Source organism: Sceloporus occidentalis, unplaced genomic scaffold (assembly GCF_023333645.1).
Source record: "Sceloporus occidentalis isolate IW3139 unplaced genomic scaffold, rSceOcc1.0.p SCAF_10, whole genome shotgun sequence".
Taxonomy (NCBI): domain Eukaryota; kingdom Metazoa; phylum Chordata; class Lepidosauria; order Squamata; family Phrynosomatidae; genus Sceloporus; species Sceloporus occidentalis.
Window position 1 is genome coordinate 14,379,154 of NW_028316990.1, and position 8,898 is coordinate 14,388,051.

Consider the following 8,898-nt stretch of genomic DNA (forward strand, 5'->3'; position numbering starts at 1 on the left):
GTACATTCCGCCTCGCACCCTCAGAACATCTGGGCAGCAACTCCTGAAGGTGCCTGGGGCCAGGTTGGCTGTTACTGTCAGAAGATCTTTTTCCACAGCTGCCCCAGCCCTTTGGAATACGCTGCCCACGGAGCTCCGCTCATCTACCACCCTGGCCCAATTTAGGAAGGGTCTCAAAACCTTCCTATTTAATCAGGCATTCCCCGACTAAAATATCCTATGGGCCTCCCACCTCTCTCGTGGCCGTGAGGTGGGGCCAGGGGGCTTTTTATTTTATTGTTTTTAAGGATTGTTTTTATGTTTATGCTTTTGGCTGTTTTTAACTTTGTTGATGTTTGCACTTTGGTGCACTTGTGAGCCGCCCTGATCGTTTGGAAGGGCGGGGTATAAATAAAAATTTTATTATTATTATTTATCTTTTCTTGTCTGTCCTGATTTGCTTTTTAAATCAACTGTAATTGTCACCCATATTGTCATAAGCTGAAAAACAACTAATATTCATTGACTTTTATGTCAGTCCCATAAATATGTATGGGACTGTGCAGCTAAAATGGAAATACTGTGAAAAGTGTTAAACTTGAGCCTTTGTTGAAGTAAATCCATATTCCAAGTAATCGGCTATTGCTGGTTCTGGTGGTTTTGGTCTTGCATATCTATTGTGGGAGTGACTATGTAGAGCTGCCTTCACCAAAGTGGAGCCCTTCAGATGTGTGCATTCCAACAGGCTGGTAAAGACCATCCTTTCCTTTGGCAAAAAGTCAAGTAGTATGGTCATTAGGTCCACTCCAGTTCCAAGCTATAATTTAGTCTCTCATCACAGACGAGAGATTGAAGTGTAAGGTTGAAGCATTGTCCAAGACAGAGCAGAAATCTCTAGAAAAAGCTTACCAGGAGCATAATACCTTCATGTATTCACAAGTCCCTGTCCAAAGAGCATATAAATTCTTGGTTTACCACCAGATCCTCTGCATTTGATGCCTGGTTATAAGATTTCCGTATTTTTCCTGTCTTCATGTACCCTACTCAGGGTGTTTTGCAGATTCTTGACTCAGTTTCTTTCCTTGCACGTTTTTGCAGAGCAAAGATGGAGAGATCAAGAAGGCTGGTTCTGATGGTGAGTAGTAATTATTGAGCCTATTCCTTCCCCTGGCTCTTCCTTAGTATTAATCACTATATCAGGATGGGCAACTGGACCACAGGAAACCTTGGAGGGCCACACCAGCTCCTGCAAAAAAAAATTTTTTTTAATGTTCCTGAATGCTTCTAGGGGGTATGTTTCACCATGTTTGGGTTTCAAACATGACCTTTTCTGGGCCTAAATTGCCCCAGGCCCCCACAAAATATGGTGGAAATACAACCACGTCCACAGTGGATGTTTTGGAACATTTGGGCCAAAAATTGTTTGTGACCCTGGATTGGGGTTGAGGGCCTCCAAATGTGGTAGAAATGCCCTGCGCACCACCTAGAATGTATTTGGGGCATTCTGGAGCAAAAAAAGGACCTCTGAGTGGCACTAGGGACCACAAAATCAGCCCTGGGGAGCATGCAAGCTACACTTTGCCCACCCCAACTGCTTCAGCAGTTTCTACATGGCAAGGAGTCTTCGGTGCCTTCCGATTTTGCCTGTGTCAGGACAGTTCAAATTATATCAAATGCCTAGGTTCTTGAATAAATCAAGAGCATTGTCTTAGAATCCCGAAAATTACAAGCACTAAGCATTCACCTCTCCAACTGTATTACCTAAAAAATACTTGCTTAGAAAGTCTCCTTGGCTTTATAAATGAGCTTCTGGGCAACACAGATGGCTCATAGCTGCAGATAGTTGAAGAACACAGGTTTGTAGCCCTCTTTGAAAATATGGAACTGAGTAACGTAGCATATCTGTAATTTTGAAATAGGAAAAGAGGGTCCAGAGAATGTTCCAGCTTGATAGGAAGCATTTAAGTGAGCTGGGAGAAGACGGCCATTCCTTGCTTAGAAATGTCTGTGAATAGATGACATCTACTGGACCTGAAGGGAAAATCCCAGTCGATATAATCTCACAGCAGAGCTCATGCCCAGGGAGTCTCTCCACCTACTCATCTGTTGTTTTTCTTGTTAAGAGAAAATTACCAATACAGCTGTGTTTGTTTTTGGTTTTGCTACCTCTTTCTATCCTCTCACATATCAGCTCGTGTATGGGCCTCAAGCTGTTTTCTTGCAACTTGAATAAGTACTCCAGAGGAAACCTACTTACTTACAGCCATCTGAAGTATCCACAGCCAAAATTTAGGACTCATGAGATACATAGTATGGTTCCCAGATCTCAGGTTGGACCAGGATAGGAAGGAAACCAATTTCCTTAATCTACCATAATGAGTTTACTGGACTGTCAAGAAAGCCCAGTTCTCATTGAAGTAGTCAAGTTATTCATACTGTACTACTTTTGAATTCAGGTAGCAGCCCCTAGGAAGGAATTTATGTGTTAGTAAACTTATACTCTGCAATTCTTGCATCAGCCACTGAGCAGGTTAGCTATCCGCCATATACAAATATTCCTTGCCTGTTGAAAATGAGAAGAGTTCAAGATTAGCCATCTGCCTGTCATACTAGTTTTCTATGGCACATGAACTCCTAATATGAGTTCTGAAATAGTACAACCATCTAGTAAGATCTGTGTATAATGTTTTTTGCATGATACAGACACACTATTTAAATGTGCCCAAGATCCACTCCTGACTGTATTGGGCCTGCTTCCTCAATCTTGCTGTTTGATTTCTAGGGGATATCGTGGACAGTTCTGCAGAGTCTCCTTCTTGCTCCTTGAAATCTCGCACACACTCCATGTCCACAGGTAGGAGTGTTTTTCAGACTGGGGAGTTTCTGTATCTGAGTGCTTTAAATACTGTTTTCCTCCCATTCTTGCCACTTTTCGGGGCCAAGTCTCACTTTAGTTGTTTACAGACCTGCCATTGCAACCTACTCATCAAACTTAGGTCCAAACTAGTGGGCCACTAAGGGAATTTCCTCCCAATGCAAAAAGCAACCCCAAATCAGCAATTTTATTTAAGATCATAGCAGGGCAAGAAGGAATAAACCTCCCTTTTCTGTCTCTTTCCCACTCTCCACCTGCTGCACTCCCAATAATGACTAGCATTTGCAGTAACGTTTAGTTTGGCTGTCCCTTTCCTATGACAAAACAACATACGCTATTTTCAGCTGCTCAGAGGAAGGAAAAGAATGACCATGAATATGTAACATAATGAAACAATTCCAGGATAGATAACAGAAAAGGAATGTGCAGAATTCAGTTTAGAAAAAAGCTGTTTTGAGGTTGCAGTCACCCTAGAAGTGTGTTGTTGTGGTAAGGAGGAGGAATGGTGCCCCATCTTTTGATATGGGTCAGTAATATATAATACTCTGTTGTAGAGCCTTCTGTGCGAATCAATACCCTGGATGTTGTTGGCAGAACAGGCACAGAGCCAAGTAGTGGATCATCTGAGGGAAGGCTTTCCTGGAGAGCTCTTGGGAGGCAACTGAATGCAGAGTTAAAGGGCAAGTGTTCAGAACTCAGCTCTTCCCCAAGAAGGGCATGTGCCATTCAGGAGCCAGCCAGCCCCAGAGAGCAGAAAGGGAAGGAGAGATGGAGCAGCAGTTTGCCCAGGATTGGGAGAGGCACAGCAGGCCATCTTCCTCACAGAAGGACAAGCAATGCTGGAGAAGGACATTCACTTCCCGAACTGCAGCATTCATATGCTGATGTAAGCACGATTGCTGGAGGTATGTAAATATGTAGCTAGTGGTGCTAGGGCTCAGTACTAAAATTCTGCTCCAAAACGTATTGCTACATGTTTCTCCATAAACCTTCCTCATGTCAACAGAGGTCAATGCATGGAGCAGCAAATTCTCTCTCAGATCCTAACTCATTAACAAAGCCCAATTACTTGCATTACTACCCCCAGAACTGCTCTCAATTTGCCAAGGCCTGCTTCAATACTATGAAATTCTATTCCCTTCTTTTCAGACAATCAGCTCAAACCCAAACCTCGTCTGAAGCCTGTAGCAAGCCGGAGGGCCATGTCTGTTCATGAAGAACAGCTCAGGGATCAGGCCTGTGCGGCAGAGCTGCACCGTAAGTAAAGGCTGAGAAAAAAAGACCAAGGAGTAGGTGATGGTCTAGATCAGGGTGGGGAAACCTGTGTCCCTTCAGAACTACATCTTCCACAATCCCTTATCACTGGCAAGTTTGGTTGGACCCAATAGGAAATTGAGATTGACAATATCAAGTTGTTTCCAACTTATGGTAACCCTATCATAGGGTTTTTTTTTTTTTTGGCAAGTTTTAATCAGAGAGGATTTTCCATTGCCTGACTCTGAAGCTGAGAGAATGTGACTTGCCCAAGATCACTCGGTGGGTTTCTATGGCTAAGCAGGGATTCATACCCTGGTCTCCAGAGTCATAGGCCAGTGCTCAAACTACTATACCTTTTTGGCTCTCAAATACCAGGTACTGTTAAGCCCCTTCTTTCAGAGGAAAGAACTGGCAAAACCATTTCTGAATATTCCTTATCTAAGAAAACCCTATGAAGGCAGTAGGTGACTTGAAAGCATATACACACACTGGACAGTGAAGCATGCTTAGAGGGCAGCTAGCAACAACAAAAACACACACACATACATACACCTTAGTCCAGCTCTCCCAAGCTTAGGAATGGGACAGCCTGTTGCCAAGAACCTTAGAGCCAAACGGTGTCTGCTAAAGCTCATTGTATAGTGTTTTTTAAACATTATTCAGACAGTGTAGCAATGGCATTTACAGAACTGCCATCCTCATTTTCTGTCTCAACAGAACCCTGCTTCCTTCTGAGTTTTGTTAACATGTTTACCTCTCATCAATCTCTGCAGATGCAAAAATCCCACTTTGTTTGCAGCGCTCGCCTATCTTGAAGTGGAAGATTAAACCCAAGTCACTGTTGGAACCTGAAACATCTGCACCAACTGATTCCCCACGTAAGGATGGCAAAAATCTATATAATCTTTGCATACATACTAAGCTAATTAAAGTCTACTATTCTCACTACTGTGTTGGTTGAGACAGAACTAGTACAATCAATAATTCAACGACATCCTTGCCCCTATTAATACACTTATTTTAAGCATATTAAAGACTACTGGTGCAAGGTTAAATATAAAATACTCTGCAGATTTCCTTAAATCTAGCTCCTTTCCAGTACTGTGATCTAATGTAAGGTCTGCCGACCAGACCACTGTTAATACAATGCTGACAAGATGTTTGTGGGGTCTTTTTTTACAGGCAAGCCATCCCAAGAAAGGATGGTAGCCACAGAATCAAAGCCAAGAGCGGAAATGGAAGAGTTGGAACTAGCTCTGGAACAGATTCTAGAGAACACAGAAAATATAGCTCTAGACCAAAGAACTGCTGTGCCACTCTCTAAGTCATCTACACATGAGCACTGAGTCTGTAGCTGGTGCTTCAACACGATGGCAGCTCCAACACACGAGCGCAGAATGAAGGCTTATGACTTGAAGCAGCAAAGCCTAGAGCAGCAAAGAAGCAGCAAAGGAAGAGTGCAAGCAATTCAGCCCAGGGCCAAGCAGATGCCAGGCCCCTACCATGGCTCTTTGGTTGGCAAGACTGGTATTTCCAGCGAGGATTGGTGACGTCTAAACTCCTGCACGTCTTCTGGGTTGTCCCCTTTTCATCTTTCACCCTTGTATACTCCCATGTAAGTGGCCAGTGTTCTAATGGTTCAGGTGAAAGAAGCCAAAAACTGAGTGTGCAGGAAACTGGCTATTTCCGGCTGCCGTTGTACAGCTGGTAGCTGGTATAGATGTGAAAATGTATAGTGCCAGAAACTGAGAACCACCAGCAGAAGGGTTGGGAGGGGAGGGGGTAACTTACATACACTGAACTTGTCTGCCTTGCATCGTAATGGAGGATGGTGCTTGGTCAATGGTATGGTTGGGTGAAAAAGCTAAATACAGGCTTGCAGCTGAGCCACAAAAGCCAAGTGGCCTCTCTCACATTGACAATCTTACTCCTTCTCTCAGCCTTCATCGTCTCTGTTCCTATGGCCCGACTTCTTTTGGCCACATCCCTTCATAGCTTAATAGGAACAAAAGCGACATTTTAGGCAACTATCCACCAATACCGAAGAGGCGTTTGGCATGAGTGAGGCAGGAGCAGAGTGTGTGTGTGGCCACTTTCCCTGAGTTAAAAACTATTAATGAAGTCCTAGCCCCTCCGTTCCACAATTAAATGAGGATAATTCAAATCAGCAGAATTGTTCTCTTCTCATTTACTGTGGTACTAGGACTGTTGTCTTTGCTTCCCTAATATTTACAAGATCCAGCAGTGCCTTGCTGTTATACAGGGATAGGAGAATGAGATGTTCAGGTTCCTGCAAAAGGAATGGGCTGGAGCTATCCTGCTAAGTTTGGTGCTTCTGTTCAAATCTACTGTAAGATTATTGATCATGGACATTCAGATAACTAATAACTAATAAATAATAATATCTTTATTTCTATACCGCTTTTCCAAAAAAGATCAAAGCGGTTTACAGCATTTCATCAAATTACAAAACAATATACAATCAATAATACACTTACATAAAATATTATATAAAAACAGGTTAAAATCTCACTTTTTAAAACGTTATCTTAAATTAACCATTTGCTCCGGTGCATTTGCTTTAAGAAGGATGTAGGTGATCATTAGGATTCACAGCATAGGTCACTTAAAAGCACTATGTTTCCTACATACAAAGCACTTGTGTTCAAGAAAGGGTGAATACACATTTTGCAGCACTGAGACTCTACAGCTGATCAAGGCCACTGAGTGCAGCTCTACTGTGTGTCCACACTCCAAAAAGAAATGCAGCTATCACACAAGACAATCTACGTACGCTTTCATTTCCATTTCCTGCAGCAAAGTGCTTTGGCTGTAGGAAATTCATAATACAAGTGGCTTCAATTAACTTTGTCTGTTGTTGTTGTGTGCCTTCAAGTCATTTCCGACTTATGGCGATCCTGTCATGAGGTTTTCTTGGCAAGATTTGTTCAGAGGGAGTTTGCCATTGCCTTCCCCTGACGCTGAGAGTATGTGACTTGCCTAAGGTCACCCAGTGGGGTTCATGGCCAAGCAGGGAAACAAATCCTGGTTGCCAGAGTTATAGCCCAGCACTCAAGCGACTACACAACGCTGGCTCTCTTTCAGTTAACTACAGTTACTGAAATTCAGGGAAACCTTGGATCACAGCCCCTCTCCCCTCCCCAAATAGGGGATACAGCTGCAGCCTGAACAGTAGTTGCAGGAATCTCTCACAGCACCCTTTCGTATTATCAGTAATGGAGCTCCACACATCCCCAAACGTATTTCTGCACAGATCAAGAGTAATCGGGCATAAGAATACAACTGCCAAACTCAAACTCCTATTGACCTTGATAAACATTCAGACCCAGAGGGAACCCAGCTCTATGTATTGTTCTTGGGTATCTGCCATCCATTACCAGGTTATTATTGCATGTGTATTTAAGAAATATCCTAGCACAAATTGCTGATCTTCTTTACTTTAAGTCATTACCTTTTTTTAAAAAAGCAAAGGGTCACATAAATGTTTTCTTCTTTCAACTTCTGAACCATGTTTCATTTTCTGTGCTCAGCTATGGAAAGGGCACAAAGGTATATTTTCTATGATAGCTATGTTGTTTTTCTAATTTGTTTGGTCTCCAAAGCATTTTATCAAGCATGTAAGCTATATGAAGTATTTTGTAATTAAATGCAACAGGGAAATGATCAAAACAATTAAAGGTACAAGCTATCCAACAGATGATTTTGCTATAGTCTTGTTGAATCTTTGATATTTTGGTATCCTGACATATGCTTAACAGCAGATATGATCTGTGACCACTTGCAGCTAGGATATGCTTGCCCTTTGCTCCTTTGGGGCAGGAGAGAGCATGGCGCAAGGAGTTAGGGGTTAGTTCCTTGTATAACAATTATAGAGGTAAAGGTTTCCCCTTTGACAAGGTTGTCAAGTTGTGTCTGACAGTAGCGGGTCATTTCTGTTACTAAACCAAGAGAGTCAGCATTGTCAAAGATGACTCCATAGTCATGCAGCCAGCATGACTGCACAAAACAGATACCTATTTATCTACTTGTACTTTTACAAGCCATCAGACTGTATTAAAATAACTCAGCATGGTATGGAGAATAGAGGAAGAATGACTTCTCCCACAGCAGAACTAGGTAGTCATCCAATGAAACTTATTGGCAAGAGAATGCAGACAAAAAAGGACTTCTTCAGCCTCTTCTTGTACTTATTGTAGCATGAAATGCCACTATCATTGTATGACTATGGTTTGCCATTTTATGCTCAAAATATATCCACCAACATCACTGCAGTGTGTAGGCAATGCATAAGCACAAATAGGGCTAGCGGAGCAATGTGGAGGAGTGCATCCCTCCTCGTTTGTTTATATAAAGAACTATTGTTGAATTGTCAGTAGTGACTTGGACCGTCCATTCCTGAAGCAGTCTTTTGAATGCTTTGAGGGTGTCAGGTGCCCTTAGAGATCCCCTGCCATGAATATGAAAGGTAGTTAAATGTGGTTATAGGTATTAGGGTGGCAGGTTCCATACTGTTATGGTTCATGCCTTCAGCCAGAGTCAGAGCACTCTTGGAATATAATGGGGAGTATATGTATTAAAGGATTATTATTCGAACAAGGGGTTATGTCTTTTATGAATGCTCATATGTTAAACCACTGTTATACTTGTTGTGGTTTACCTGCTATTATGATATTTGCTCATTCGGATGCCTGGAGAGTTAACTGTTTTAAAGGTGCTGTTTGTTCTGATGATTAACTGGCTTTGGCTTTTAAATGCTGGATGGTTTA

The 8,898-nt window shown here is 42.4% G+C and overlaps 1 protein-coding gene across 1 annotated transcript in view; it reads left to right on the forward strand.

Annotated features, from left to right (window-relative positions):
- The window catches only part of CARMIL2 (capping protein regulator and myosin 1 linker 2), a 54,482-nt gene extending 46,660 nt beyond the window's left edge, over positions 1 to 7,822 (forward strand). Inside the window, exons 31-36 of the mRNA XM_089540800.1 lie at positions 1,078 to 1,114; positions 2,762 to 2,841; positions 3,411 to 3,759; positions 4,004 to 4,111; positions 4,885 to 4,989; positions 5,294 to 7,822. Coding sequence (XP_089396926.1) covers positions 1,078 to 1,114; positions 2,762 to 2,841; positions 3,411 to 3,759; positions 4,004 to 4,111; positions 4,885 to 4,989; positions 5,294 to 5,457 — 843 coding nt within the window. The 3' untranslated portion in view covers positions 5,458 to 7,822. The remainder of the gene's footprint in view (positions 1 to 1,077; positions 1,115 to 2,761; positions 2,842 to 3,410; positions 3,760 to 4,003; positions 4,112 to 4,884; positions 4,990 to 5,293) is intronic.
- Positions 7,823 to 8,898: the final 1,076 nt, after the last annotated feature.